Genomic DNA, 16,337 nt, shown 5'->3' on the forward strand with positions numbered 1-16,337 from the left:
CCACTTACCCGTCCGTAACTGCTGGATAAGCTTCGTGCCAGCTTGGAGGGCACTTTTAAATGTGAGTGATCATTTTAACTTTGAAATTTTAAAATAAATGGTTCAAACATATTGCGCTATGATCGCTTTTTGTCCCCATGTTTTCCTATGAGGAACATTAAAGTCCAAGTTTTAGCCGGTGAGAAGGGTTGCCTAAGTGGAGTGGTTATCCCTGAATGAACCAAAGGCGTATCTTTAGTTAAGCATCTGGTGAGTGGCCAATCTGAATGGTGGAGGTGTCTCACTCAGTCACATATGAACACTGAAGGAGCATAGGAGCACGCCAGTCACATTAAAGATTTTGTAACACGTTTGAAGGATTTTTATTTTATGTATTGATTAATATATGGGTATATGATGAATTGATGTAGAGCTGTAAGTTTATGCACAAAGTTTAAGTTTATGCACATGAACAATTCATGAATAATAGAAAATAAGTATTGTAGGTGGTGATTAAGTACGGGAGTAGCGCATTCATACACACCAATTAGCATTCCCTACCCATCTTAATGAAGGGTTTTTTTGAATGCAGCAACCCTGACACGTATGGTTGAGATATTTTTGAGTTATTAGGGGTTGTTTTGCGCCGGTGACACATATACAGTAAATGCCGTTATGTAGATTAAACCATTTTGGAACGTATACATTTGGTGTGCCGACTTTCCATTCTGTTGATGGGGTGGCTACACTCATCGCATCTTCATTTCAGGCTTCAGTGCTGTACACATGGGCCGAATATCTATCAATAGAAACCGGCCGATATTCGTCCCATCCACACTAGACCCTCATCAAAGAAGCATGACTGAAAAAGGTTTGCCGATCAGCATCCGCGATCAGCGTTCTCAGCCAATGGTTGAGAGCGCTGACCAGTGTGTTCTGGGGGGTGGGGTGTCCCTCTGTCATTGGATAGTTAGTACAGGATCTCCTCCCGAGCTCTTCGTTTTCTTTTCCTTCAGCCCACTGGGTTGAATGAAGAAAAACTGTTAGTGTTTACTAGGCCAAAGTATGAAAAGGGCTCAAAAGGCACTGATGACTACAATGGACATTTTTGTTTTAGATGGAATTTGGGACAAAATTATTTTTGCAGCATGGGGTAGATATGTAAATATATGTATATATGCATTTTTAAATTGGCGATTTGAAAACGGTGCTGTTAGGGTTGGTCGTTAACCATGACCATGTCTGTTTTGAAAAATGTGGTGGTGATGAAGAACATGTGGCATCACCTCCTTCACAATCTGTATGGATGAATACAGCTCCCCAACCATATGGTACTGTCAGTGGCTGCACTGACATACACTGACATATCAAATGCCTTAGTGGTGGTAAACCCAAAACCAAAAATGTAATCTATTTCAGCTTTTCAATAAATAGATGTGGTGGCTGCTTGTTTGTTATTGGGGTTATTTTTGCCTTTTTTCCCCCCCCTCTTTTCACCTGGTGATCTGGCCAGTAAAGCTGGCCATACATTGATCGAAATTTAGCCGGATGAAATTCGATCCATGTATGAGCCATTCTCTCAATTTCTGTACAACTACCTTGTCGGGTTTTCCCTGCTCGGCCTGCACCAAAGGCTATAGCTGGCAGGTCTAAGCAGAATACAATAGCTCAGTGGAAGGATTCCCCCATCCACCTCAAATGTGTAGGTGGGGGCATCGGGTCTTTTATTTTTTTTGTTTAACTTGACTCATGTATGTGCACTGCATTACACACCTCACCTCCAGTATTAGAGTACCCCCCCCGCCTGGATGAAGGAACACAGGGGCACCTTTGAACAGAAGCATTGTCAGTCTGGAGGGAGGGGAGATGTACTAACAAATTTAGATACACTAACAAATTGAAGCCAATCTCCAGCTTACACTGCAGTTACGGCAACAGTTTTTGTTTCTTTTGGGGTAAGGGTTTGTATGATTTAAAAGCTGATAATTGTAAGCACCCCTGTCAGTGGTAAATGGTTTGTCTCAACACTCTAACTGCTGCATTTGCAGGAGAACTTGTTTTGTTGAAAAACAGACTTACTGGCTGGATCACCAGATGAAAATAAAGGAGAGGGCTCCTTTAAAAATAAAATGAATGCAGCCATCACATCTAATGCCACGTACACACGGTCGGACTTTTCAGCTACAAAAGTCCGACAGCCCGTCCGACAGACTTTCGACTGACTTTTGGCGGGCTTTCAACGGAATTTCTAACGAACGGACTTGCCTACACACGATCACACCAAAGTCCGACGGATTTGTACGTGATGACGTACACCGGACTAAAATAAGGAAGTTAATAGCCAGTAGCCAATAGCTGCCCTAGCGTTGGTTTTTGTCCGTCGAACTAGCATACAGACGAGCGGATTTCTGGGTCCGGCGGAGTTATGACGTAAAGATTTGAAGCATGTTCCAAATCTAAAGTCCGTCAGATTTGTGGCTGGAAAAGTCCGGTGAAGCCCACACACGATCGGATTGTTCGCCGGATTTGGCCTGTCGGCGTCCGTCAGACAAGTCCGGTCGAAAAGTCAGACCGTGTGTACGCGGCATAAGAATTGAAAAGCTGCTATATAATTGTTTTTTTCTTTTTTGTTTAATACTGCTTTAAACATTTGTCCATTCACTATTAAATCAGCTGTAATAATTAGACCTGCTTCCTGCTTTACCTCACATTTCCTTTGTTATGCTGTATATATCACATACATTCTTTTTCTTGAAAATAGGATACAGTAATTTATGACCGTTTGGCAGAAACCTCAAAGTACAAAGAGATCACTTTAAAACATCTGGAACAATTTGCTACTGAAGGTATGATTAACACCCCTGAATGATAAGTAAAGAGAAGTGTATTACAGACCAGAAGGAGAAAGATGAATAGTTTTTTTTTTTTCTTTTACAAGAAACTTCGATCTGTTCAGTCAGGTTATAATTGACCTCACTTAGCTTGTCTGCATTTACTTTAAGCTGGCCATACACTATCAGATTTTTGAACAAACAAAAATTCTCATCAGTACTTTTAATGGCATGACAAGTGGCGTTCGAAAGTACTTCAGAATTATTTGCTTTTAATATTCGATTTTGGAGTGAATGGACTTCTCCAACACAAAACGCATTAATGCCTGGTACACACCATGAGATTTCAGATAAACTATCTTTTTTTGTTTTTTGTTTTTTTTTTTTTTTTTGCATGCTAATCTCTGATCGAACCTGAAGAGTTTACTAAAGTCACAAAAATTCTCGTACGACAGAATAAAAATTCGGATGTAATTTTGTGCTTGTCCGATCGGATAATATCAGATGAACTGTCATGGTCGGCCCTCGATCAGATTATCGTACGATCGCTTGGAAAGCGGTATTTTTCTTATGATTTTCTGATCGTGTGTATGGGGCTTAAGGCTCCATTCACACTTGGACGACTGCACTTTAGAGTGCAACTTTGACGCAACATTGGATGAGTGCAGCTTGGATACAACTTTGGCTTTGACCAGTGATAATGGACAACTGTTGCACACAAGTTGCATTGTATAACATTCAAGTACGACTTTCATGTAACTTCTGAGGGTTTACATTGAAGTCTATGGCCCTCAAGTTGCACGAAAGATGGACCAGAGTAGACTTATTAGTGAGTATGAACTACTTTGATGTTGCTGCAACTTTAAGGCCCCTTTCACACTGCCACGACTTGAAAGTCTTGTGATTTTGTGGCCGCGATTTTGCTGCGATTTCAGGGAATGCCTGTGTAAACTTGAGGTCTGTGGACCTCAACTCGCATCAAAGTCAGACCGAAGTAGTACAGATATTAATTGTTATCATGGGGAGTCATGGGGTTCGACTTGTCATGCGACTCTGTCCAAAGTCGCAGGAAAAGTCGCACAAGTGTGAAAGGGGCCTAAAACGTTTTTTGGAACAAAATTCTTCTAGAGTATGACCAGCTTTAGATTATACCTGTATGGTGGTTACTAAATCTCTGAGAAGAATAAGAGAATTAAAACTAGCTATCCAATTCACAGTTAGTTGATTATAGAAATGTTAACAGATTTTTATTATGTTATGGAAGTAAGGTTGCCCAAGAGGAGTAAACTTGAGAAACGTGTTCATTTTTGGTTACTAAACCACCTCACCTCCATACCTGTACACCCTCTATGGACCTGAGCAATTATTACATTTCTGCTATGGGCCTGTTTATTAGGCAATATTTTTTCATTACTTCCACTAATTCACACATTTTTTAAAAATCTGTCTTACCTGTTAGAGGTTTCTTACCAAAAGGTGTCATTGCTGATTGGAATGGTTTTTAACAATATCCGAGTTAGTCTGTTCTCATTAACATGCAATGTAAGAAACACAGCCTCTAAACCAGGGTCGGCAACCCGCGGGCCGCACCCGGTCCACCACTGCTGAATGTCCGGCCCGTCAGTGCTCGTGAATTAATTAACGGGGACCCGGCCCGCGGACATGTTCACCGCTGTCCTCTTCATTGGACAGCAGCGAGCGGCCGTTGTTCTGCCATATAGTGTCCTTCTATCGGATAGTGTCCGCTCCGGAGCAGAAGGAGATGCCGAAAATGTCCGAAGTTGATCAGCTGACCATCAGCTGTACACGGCGCTTCGGCAGTTCTTAGCGATGGCTGTGTAAGAGGGCCCCTTGCGGGCTCGCTTCGCTCGCCACGCTTCGGGCACGGCCTCGCTGCGCTCGGCAACTATATATTCTCACGCTATGTCCACTTGGATAGTAGGGAATGAACCTGGACATAGGGTGAGAATAAAAGCGCAGGCGCCGTGTACAGCTGATGATCAGCTGTTAAACTTCGGAGACTTTCGGCGTCTCGTTTGTCCTCCGTACTGCGCCTGCGCAGTACAGGGAGGACACTATATGATAGGGGACTGTATTTGACAAGACACCGTTATCACAGGGCTAGATGGGGCGGGAACTGCTGGAGTTTACTTTTTCATTAAACAGCAGGTGAACGGTTGCCGGGCGATCCTAGCAACCAATCCCCAGCCTGTTGATGTGAAAAGTTAACTTCAGCAGTTCCCGCCCCATCCAGCCCTGTGTTATATCGATCTCTGCTGCTCTTCTTGCTGTACAAAGGTAGGAGACTTCTACCTACACAGCGAGTGTTTGTGGGGTGGGGGACAGAGGACCCTACAGTGGGAGGGGGTGCAGGGGACAGAGGACCCTACAGTGGGGGGGGGGGTGCAGAGGACCCTACAGTGGGGGGGGGGTGCAGGGGACAGAGGACCCTACAGTGGGGGGGGGGGTGCAGGGGACAGAGGACCCTACAGTGGGGGGGGGGTGTGCAGTGGACAGAGTAAACTGCTATAGGGGTTCAGAGGACACTTCAATAGGGGGGGACCCTATTAGGGACCCCATCTCGCTTGGGGACAGGGACCTCCATTTCCCCTAGGGACAGGAACTTCATCTCCAGACCATGGTGGCTGGCAGGGCTGGCGTCAGCCACCCTTGAGTGCCAGGATGGGGGAGGGGGGTAATAAAATTTGAATCCCCAGCTACATACTCCCTCAGGGTGAACTGGTTTTGTATTCGTTAAGCACCTTAAAGTGAGGTAAACCTGTACTGTTAATATTACTATGTTAGAATTTTCATTATCTTCATTTATTAACAGGTGAATGCAGCCCTCCATGCATTCACATACATTGAACTCGGCCCTTAAGTGGAGAAAGTTTGCTGACCCCTGCTGTAAACATTTAATCCTTGGTTCGGACAGACCGTGTTCAAATCTAGTTACAATTGATAATGAAGATGTACCTCTCCAGTACAAACAGGGTTAATTCTGGCAAATACAGCTGGCCATCCCCCTCATAAAAAAAGAACTATGTAGGATTTTTCCTTGGGGACGGGGTTCAGAAAACAGCATCTAAAAGGGTAAGCTGCAATCTGTACATTTATATTTCGTATGCCACCCTTGGTCAGAAAAAAAAATAAAAATGCACCTTTTTCTGTTTGATCTGTGTTTTAAAAAATATTACATGCCCGATTCTCAAAAAAGATCTCCTCAAGCATCACAACTGATGACATCCTACAGGTCATAAAAACATTGAAACCCCACAAAAGCCTCGGTCCTGATAGGCTTTCTGCATTCCATTATCAAAAAAGACATTCACCATCCCAAAACCTGATATGGGGGACCTGGTCAAATTACTGACCTATTTCTCTACTCAACCTTGATATTAAAGTAGGAGTAAACTCCCATCTCTGACTTCTACCTTTAGGTAAGCCTATAATAAGGCTTACCTATAGGTATTGTAAATATCTCCTAAACTTGGACCGTTTAGGAGATATTTACTGTGCATGCAGCCAGTGACATCACTGGCGTGTACACTCTGAAGGAACAGCCATCCAGGCCATTCCTTCAGATCTCTGTGCTGTAAACTGTGGCTCCCGCGTGCATGCATGGGAATGACATCATCGCGGCTCTCACCAATCACAGAGCCGCAGTCCGCAAACCCGGAAAGAAGAAGGGTGAAGATGGGAGCGCCTGCAGCTCTGACATCTCGGCGCTGAAACGGATTTGTTTTAAAGTACGTTTAACATCATGTGCTAGTATGCAATGCATACTAGCACATTATGGCTTTACCTTGCAGAGTACAACAAAAAAAAAGTCCAGTGGTTTACTACCACTTTAATCTCTTCGCTAAAATCATCAGAACTGTAGACAAATCCGATAAATAGACCATTTAATTCAATAAATACCAGATGGGGTTCTTCCTTCATTGCCAAGGTAGTGATGATATTGGACGGGCATTACTGTTATGTGCAGTACAAAAATGGAATATGCCAGCCTACCTCTATTCACTAGATGTACAGAAGGCAATTGACTGAAACCAAATGCCCTCAGTCTATCCCTTCTTCCACAAGACCACCTTATTTCCATTTACCTGGACATCTCTTATCTCACTATCAATGTAACTAAAACCTACGACACCCTTCTACCAAGCAACTACCCCATATGCTCACAACACTAACCTTGCTAATGACACGTTGGGTCCCACTGACTATCTTATGCTACCTAAAAATTTTCAAAGCCTCTGCAGATTATCAGTCTCGGAGATAATTGTGAATGATGGCCTTAAAATTATTGCTTTCACTCGCCATTGAAATTTGCAGCGATACCTCATGTGTGGTTAATCGCTGTTTACATACATGTGCGGGACCTACATGCGTGTTTGCATTTGTATGGGGGGGGGGCAGGAATGCTTTTAAATGTATTTATTTTGTTTTACACTTTTAAAAAAAAAAATGTTTTTTTTCATTTTACTTTATTGCAATTACAAGACGGTTGACAAGCCAGGGAATTACCTCTCTAAAATTGAAAGTTACACAGGAGATCGAGGAATGCTTGTTCAAACTTTTGTAGCTTGCTATCCTGGCTGATTATCGGCTCTTCTCACTACTGTAGAAGCAATTTGGTGACTGTACATACGGGATATCTGTACATTTCAGAAAGGTATTGTTGTGGAAATAAGCTCACAGCATAATGTTTTGTTCACAGGTCTAAGAACACTGTGCTTTGCTGTGGCTGCCATACCTGACAGCGTGTATGAGGAATGGCTGGATGTATTTCACAGAGCCTCCATCTCTGTACAGAATAGAGCTCTGAAACTGGAGGAGTGCTATGAACTGATAGAGAAGGTAAGTGGCGTCATGTATTCTTTCACATGTTCTGACATCTTAGCTCTGTTTGCTTGCTTGGGTTTGTTCACACAGTAGCACACAACATAAACCCTGCAATATTACCCACTACAATACAACACTGTAAATGTGATGCCACTATGTTAATTGCATCCCAGTACACATCCACAGTGCATTGCAATGCACACATGCAATCATAAAGTATGATTATGAACATAATGCTTGCAGAAAATGTATGCAAGACGACACTGCATTCTCATTAAAATGATATATGTGTTATTAGTAGACAAATATTTTCACAATGTGGTACATGGGACTTTCCTTATAATGGCACAAAGCTATTTCCAGGAGACGGTATTGGGTAGCCAGTTACTTAAATAGAGGACAGAAGAAGTGTAGCAAATTTACATATTTATTGTGGATAAAGACAATTGGCAACTCGCATGTAGACAGTTGAAAGTTTGCTCATCTTCAAAGTTGGGCCGGTGATGGTGAAGATATCAGTGCAGCGGGGAGCCAAAATCCAGTCCAGGATGAATCCACAGTACTGTCAGCTGGATGTGCCTGTGAAACAAAAGGCCACCAGGGGGTGCCAAACATATGCAACAATAGCAAGAGCACACAAATTAGGCAACTCACATGGGTATGAAAGAATGGTGCCTATATTCAATATAGTGAAGGTGTATGGCACCACTCAGCATAAGGGGTATACAGTCCCATCCAAAATTTCTGTAGCCGTGGAGGCTACAACATCTCTTGATGTTGTAGCCGTGGGCCGGCAGGAAGTAGGGAGCTGGTGGAGGGCTCCGTGGAGTGTAGAGCAGGCCGTGACGTTACATGTCGTGGAGATGTCCGGTGACATGGCAATGCATTTCAAGGCCGTTCCGCCTCTTTGTCAAGCCGTCATATATTGTATGTTTCTGCACTTAAGCTGGCTACACGTTATATAATTTTCTTGCACAATTTTCCTTTAGATTTACCAAGACCGTATAGTATGAGACCAATCCTAAACACTTTCAATTTGTATGCAGACAGGCAGGCCCTTGCACTACATCGTTCGAGGTAAATCTAAAGGAAATTGAACAAATAAAACAATGTGCATAGTGTGTAGCCAGTTTGGTTTCCCTGCTGCGCTGAGATCTTCACCATCACAGGCCCAACTTGTGAACTTTTAACTGCCTACATGTGAGTTGCATTCAGATTATGCCCTCTTCTGTCCTTATCTGTTACCCGAAGAGAACACTTCATTCTTCATGAGATGCTGCACCCAGTGCCCTGATGCCAGCGAGCGTTAACCCTGGAAGTTGAACTTTTTGCTGAACTGATTACATCCCCATTAACTCACGCTACTCTTTGTGCCATATCTGTTACATTCAGCTACATGAATAAAGCCCTCAATGATTTGGGCTGTTTTGGTTGTGCCCTACATGGGTCACAGCATATCATCAACATGAAATAGTTCTACTAGAGTTTATATCCTGCTACATGCTGGTCATCAATCTCTAGCTCATTTCACTTTAAGACTTCTTTCAGACTGATGCGCTACAGTGCTAAAAATAGCACCTGTAAAGAGCCTCTCCTCTCAGTCCAGTGTGAAACTCCGAGTGCTTTCACACTGTAGCGGTGCCAGGTGCGCTGGCAGGACTGTAAAAAAAAGTCCTGCAAGCAGCATCTTTGCAGCGCTGTAGGAGCGGTGTACACACCGCTCCTAAAGCGCCCCTGCCCATTGAAATCAATGGGCAGCACTGCCAAAGCGCCGCTGCATTGCTAGCAGTGGTTAAAAAGTGCCCCGCTAGCAGCCGAATAGCGCTGCTAAAACAAGGGTAAAGCGCCGCTAAAAATAGCGGTGCTTTACCGCCAACGCCTCAGTGTGTAACCAGCCTAAGGCTTGTGTAGTCTCTCCATTAACATTGAATGGATCCCTCCTGAATGACCAGCTGATGTCATCTATCTTTCAGCTTGCAGCATATTAACTCATGGAAATACACCTGTGGCTTTGCTTTTCCAGTGCCAGATTATTTTCACACCTGTGTAAGCTTTTCATTTTATAGTTTGCGCTCTGACAGTTCAGTCATTCCTTCATAGTCATATCATTTTGTGGCTCTCCACCTCCTTCTGAACTTCTCTTCTCAAACAGTGGTTGAACAGTTAAGTAATGATTAATTAGGGGTGAAGTCATTCCCAGATTTACAACTCTGACAGTATTTACCTCAACCAGGCATTTTTTATATACTTGCATAGTGCTGTAACCTGTAGAACTTAGTCAGAAAGTACAGTGCCTTGAAAAAGTATTCATACCCTTTGACATTTTCCACATTTTGTTATGTTACAACCAAAAACATAAATGTATTTTATTGGGATTTTATGTGATTAACCAACACAAAGGGCCACATAATTGTGAAGTGAAAAGAAAAAAATTGTTTTCAAAATCTTTTACAAATATGTGAAAATTGTGGTGTGCATTTGTATTCAGCCTCCTTAAATCAATACTTTGTAGAACCACCTTTCGCTACAGTTAAAGGTGCAAGTCTTTTTTGGGATGTCTCTACCAGCTTTGCACATCTAGAGAGTGAAATTTTGCCCATTCTTCTTTGCAAAATAGCTCAAGCTCTGTCAGATTGGATGGAGAGCGTCCGTGAACAGCAATTTTCAAATCTTGCCACAGATTCTGAATTGGATTTAGGTCTGGACTTTGGGCCATTCTAACACATGAATATGCTTTGATCTAAACCATTCCATTGTAGCTCTGGCTGTATGTTTAGGGTTGTTGTCCTGCTGGAAGGTGAACCTCCCCCCAGTCTTAAGTCTTTTGCAGACTCTAACAGGTTTTCTTCTAAGATTGCCCTGTATTTGGCTACATTCATCTTCCCATCAACTCTGACCAGCTTCCCTGTCCCTGCTGAAAAATTGGACCTCCCACAACATGATGCTGCCACTACCATGTTTCACGGTGGGGATGGTGTGTTCAGGGTGATGTGCGGTGTTAGTTTTTTGCCACACATATCCTTTTTCTTTTAGGCCACAAAGTTAAATTTTGGTCTCATCTGAGCAGAGCACCTTCTTCTACATGTTTGCTGTGTCCCCCATATAGCTTCTCGCAAACTGCAAACGGGACTTCTTATGGCTTTCTCTCAACAAAGGCTTTTTTCTTTTCGCGCTTCCATAAAGGCCAGATTTGTGGGGTGCACGATTAGTTGTCCTGTGGAATGATTCTCCTACCTGAGCTGTGGATCTCTGCAGCTCCTCCAGAGTTACCATGGGCCTCTTGGTTGCTTCTCGGATTAATGCTCTCCTTGCCTGGCCCTTTCAGTTTAGGTGGACGGACATGTCTTGGTAGGTTTGCAGTTGTGCCATACTCTTTCCATTTTTGGATGATGGATTGAATAGTGCTCTGTGAGATGTTCAAAGCTTGGGATATTTTTTTATAACCTAACTCTGCTTTAACCCACTTTCACATTAGGCCGATTTGGCATGCGATTTGTCATGTCAAATCACATGCCAAATAGGTGACTATTGTTGGCAATGGCACCTTCCCAATCGGTGCGACGCCACACCGATTCCCAAAAGTAGTTTCTGTACTACTTTTGGCAATTTCAGGGATGATTTGAATAGACCTATATACAGGAGACCGCACTAATGTCTGTCAAATCGCCCCCCGAAGTCGGACTGCATTGCTGGTTTGAAATTGTGCGAGTTCAGCTGAACTCGCACGATTTTTAACCCACATCAGTGTGAACCTGGGCTTAAACTTCTCCACAACTTTATCCCTGACCTGTCTGTTGTATTCCTGGGCCTTCGTTATGTTTATTCACTAAGGTTTTCTAACAAACCTCTAAGGGCTTCACGGAACAGCTGTATTTTTACTAAGATTACATCACACACAGGTGGACTATATTTACTAATTGGGTGATTTCCAAAGGCAATTGGTTCCACACATGCACGCCACACATTTCAGATATTTATTTGTAAAAAAACTTTGAAAACCATTTAGCATTTTCCTTCCACTTTACAATTAAGTGGCACTTTGTGTTAGTCTATCACATAAAATCCCAATACAATACATTTACGTTTTTGGTTGTAACATGACAAAATATGGAAAATTTCAAGGCACTGTATCTTCAGCATAACCTAAAAAAGTGCTAATGTGTATTGGAATAACTGCACCAGTCCTGTTTGGTGATATAAAAGCAGCTGCAGTTTCAGTGATATTCCATGCTTGTAGGTGTATAGTAAAACTTATGCAACCACTTACTCTATACGTTACTTGTGAACTGCTACAAAAAGTTCAACTGGTTTCATGCCAAATGGGCAAGAGAATTTTCTTAGCAGATCACAATTGTTTTCCCATATCGGGCCACTGCCTACATTGCTCTTCCACCATAGCCGCAAACTTGCTAGTTTGTGCTTTGATCACTCATAATAATGCTTGTTCTAAAACCAGCTGCTGTCTAATGTCTGTGCAGCAACTTTAGCGGATCTTTTTGTCGTAAAATGGGGGATCATTTTGTATTATGGAGAAATCAGCTGTCATGATTCAGGGCTTTGCAACTTGGCAGCGTGTTTGCTACATGTGGCCAATGGTGCCATTTTTGCATCTCATGAGGCCCCAGCTATATATTACAGCCAATGCAGAGTGGCATCAGGGTGCCAAGTGCTTTAATGCTTTGTGAATTCCAGCACCTGGCACTGCCTGTTGGGTGGTGTGGCCACCTGACTGCCTGGCATAGTGTAGTTTGGCCCAAGCGGGAAACACCCACGCAAAAACAATAAATGTGACCTGAGGTATATGAAAAATCCAATGTGTACTAGTCACATGATCAGTAACCATCTAAAACATTTTTTTAAATATTAAAGAGCTGCATGTCTTCCAGCTAATTTAAGCCAAAGATATAAAAGGGATGAAAACTAGACTGCGCTCTTATAAATACAAGTGATATCAAATGGACAATAGTCATATGTGCAAAAAGTCCATAATATACGGTCCAAATAAAGTGCTCAGTGCAAATGAATACATACAAATGTGATAAAAAAGGTGGTACCCAGGAAAGTCGTGCTCTTCCTCTTTTCCCAGAAGAAGCACACCGCACTCACCGGACATATACGATCTCTTTTCTCAAGAGGTCAAAACCCACTTAAATTATCCCCAAAGGGTGCTCCCATATGCAGCTGTTAGGTTCTCAGTCAGTTGATGGTATGCCGTACACATGGACGAGTGAATCTCACCATATACTTGATAGTGCTCCTGCACCTTTAAGATGCTTTGTATAGTCCTCACTCAAAAGCGTAAACAGTAAGGCCTCATGTACACTGCTGCTGGTAAACGGACGTTTAGGAGCAGTTGGGCATTTTTTTTCAGCTGCCCGTGAACTCTCCTCTGTTATCTTATAAGTACATGTACACAGGGTCGTTTATAGTAGTTTCTAGGCAGTTGAGTTTAGAAGCATTTTTTGGAACGCAAAAAAATGGGTTCCAATGGATGTTCAGAGGCATTTCAACTGCCAAAAAAAAATGGAAGGACACATGTGTGAGAGTACCTGGAGCTGCACAACCCAAATACAAAGATGCAAAAAATCGTAGGTTTCCCCAAGGGGTTTTTTAAGCAGGAAAACATTAAATGTAAATATATGAATGAGGTAAGTCAAAATTTCAGAATAAATTCAGATATACAGTAGGTTTATTAAAAATACAGACTCTGGTTCACGTTTGACAAATAACGACATAAAACATCATTTATGGCCAAGAGGCCCCCAGGAGAACATATATCCAGTTGCATGTACAGAAGTTAATATCCATATGAATACCCCAATGCATTTCGACCTATTCTGGTCTTCTTCAGGGGGATTTAGATTCTAGGGAGATATATCAAAAATAAAATTTGACTTAGTTCTAAGTGTATAAAAATGCACTTACATCAATGTAAAAATACTCAGGTATGTATAAGCATAGACATGGAAACTGAAAGCGCCGGTCTGCGCTCCAACGATTGGAAGTGAAGTGTCCCGGAAGTCCCACCCACACGTGTAACTCACGTGAAACAGTGGGCTGAATTGAGATGACTACATTGTCAACCTAGGACTGTACTGTCCTATTCCAGAAAAAAGATAAGTTATCAACTGGAGTACAGCTGGGAGTGCATTCAGTTTTATTTATTAGGCTACATTCAAAAGAGTGATTAAATCCGGTGGGAATTGTAGTGGCGGGAACCAGAAGATTCCGGCCACTACAATTTGCACTAGCCTTAATCACGGGTGTGAATGAACCTTATCCTTGAACCGTTGCAGGCCACAGAGGAGTGATGGGGCCCAAAATAAAAAAAAACTAGATTGACATTCCTGACTGAACAAAAATGGGGGGTACATATTTGCTCCCACTGCACGCTGATGAAGGGGCAGTGGGATATTTATTGCTGGGAGTTAGTTATTATTGCTGCCATTGTCAGATGAGTGTGTGTGCCATGAGGGTGAAGCTCCATAGAAGGATATTATCCCTGTTGTATGCATGCCTTTTCCTAGTTTTAATGCAAGGCATATTGCCATCAGCTTATATTTTTTAATTAGAAATTGTTAAAAATAAAAATACAGTTTGACTTCAATGCGACCCTCCCACCTAATGTGGCATTTGGGCCCTTCTAAGTTTGGACTGTGTCTAAATTGTATAGAAACACATGTCTTTTTGGAATGTTGCACAGTGCTTTAATTTAACCTTAAAGTATAACTAAAGGCAAAACTTATTTTTTTTGTTTTGGATAGAGTAGAGATATATTAGAACACCTGTCAATTTTTATTGCTGTCTGTGTCTCCATTAAGAAGATTCATCCTCTCTATGTTCTGTTTACTATTATCATTGAAAGTGGAAGTAAAAGAAAATCCCAACATTTTGGGTTGTCCCCAGAAAAGTAATCGAGGGGAAATGTTGCAATGAGAACACTAGTTCTGGTGAGCTGGGGGTCCCCAAGGAATTCCCTTAATCTGCAGGGATTTCCTCTCACTTTTTTCTTCAAAACAGGAAGTAAAGGGAAATATCCACAATGGCACACAGATGGCGAAAAAAAATCTGACGGGTTATAACCTTCCCTTACTCTATCCAAAATAAGGAAAAAAAACAAAAAAAAAATTGCCTATAGTTCTACTTTAAGTGGCCAGATGGGGTGGTGTTGGTATTCCTGCATTAGCCCAGTCAAGTCTTTTACTGCAAATTCTTACAAAATCTTGATTTCATTTTAGTGGGAAAAACAGATTTCGTTAATATTTCCCATGTTGGAAATATTCTACACATTCACCAATTTCAAATGGCAAAGCTTCAGTTTTATTAGTGATGCACTAACCATTTCTGTGGAAGAGTTGTTTTATTGCCTGTTAATCCTGCAAGTAGATTTATTCTTTCTATAGTGAAATCACTGCCACAAGGGGTTATAGGCCGAATAAATCTGGTCAAAATGATTCCCCTCCCCAAGCTTCTATATGTTTTTTGGCATGCCCCACTGTACCTACCCCCGCGCATTTTTAAGTCCATGGAATCTATTCTCAACACCTTCGTTTGGGGCTCTTCTCGGGACAAAAAACACATGCTATTCCATCATTGTAAAGTCTGGCAGCTTGCCATGTTTCTCGGAGAAGCACCCTCCCCTCACTCTCACACACCCCTTTGGGGCAACCCACACATGCCCGAGCTGACCTCAATCCCTGATCATGGAATGTGGATAAACAAAGGCATTATATACCTTTCGCATGTCGTGGCCAATGGAATGGTCAAAACCTTCCAGAACCTTAAAGATAACTTTGCACTACCCAACCACATGTTTTTTCGCTACCTTCTACTCCGACACGCGCTCAACACACAGTTCGGGTGCTCCTTCCAAGCCCTCGAAGTCCCATTGTTGGTGGACATTGTACTGGGTAGGGATCCAAAAAAACTAATTTCTTACATTTACACGTATCTCCTAACACCTATGGCCACTGCCACCACTAACCAGTTGAAAACCAGATGGGAGTCCGACCTGGGTGCGGTATCAGAGGAGGACTAGGAGGAGGCCCTTACAAACTGCAAAATTGTATCTCAAAAACTCTCAAAACTCTCTGACCGCCTCTCTCACCTATACATTCTTCACAGATCGTACCTAACGCCCTACCGCATATCCAAATACAGACCAGGACATGACCCTAAATGCCCCAACTGTAGATGCCTCCTTCCACTTGCTTTGGGCCTGCCCGTCTGTACAGGGATTCTGGACCCAGGTGGTCCCCGCCAGTGTATATTGGGTCTCTTCTCGCTTTCTGAGGGTGAGAAGTACCTCAATATATTTCTACAGGAAATGTTGTTCCTCGCCAGATTACAGATAGCCAAGAAGTGGATGAGAGGACCCCCCCCACACACACACACACACACTACAACAATGGATCAGAGCGGTTAATAATACCCTCCCATACAAAAAACTACTTTATATACACAGGGGCTGCCCCGATAAATACCATAAAGTCTGGGACCGATGGTTGGATGATTCCTCCACTTGTGATGCGGAGGTCTAGACATACATGTCTGTGGCAATCTTATTGTTTCTATTCAGGCTCCTCAGCACTCTCCCCCATTACCCTGGTAAAACTGCATCACCTGGCAGAAAGTATTAAGCAAGCTCCCCTACTGATTCATATTATGCTTACATGTATATCA

General features: G+C 42.5%; 1 protein-coding gene across 7 annotated transcripts in view; it reads left to right on the plus strand.

Annotated features, from left to right (window-relative positions):
* The window catches only part of ATP8A1 (ATPase phospholipid transporting 8A1), a 339,326-nt gene that overhangs the window by 222,859 nt on the left and 100,130 nt on the right, over positions 1-16,337 (plus strand). For all 7 annotated transcript variants that reach the window (XM_073608500.1, XM_073608506.1, XM_073608505.1 and 4 more), the window contains 2 exons: positions 2,741-2,825; positions 7,531-7,670. In XM_073608500.1, coding sequence (XP_073464601.1) covers positions 2,741-2,825; positions 7,531-7,670 — 225 coding nt within the window. The remainder of the gene's footprint in view (positions 1-2,740; positions 2,826-7,530; positions 7,671-16,337) is intronic.

Source organism: Aquarana catesbeiana, linkage group LG01 (assembly GCF_042186555.1).
Source record: "Aquarana catesbeiana isolate 2022-GZ linkage group LG01, ASM4218655v1, whole genome shotgun sequence".
In the NCBI taxonomy this organism is placed as follows: domain Eukaryota; kingdom Metazoa; phylum Chordata; class Amphibia; order Anura; family Ranidae; genus Aquarana; species Aquarana catesbeiana.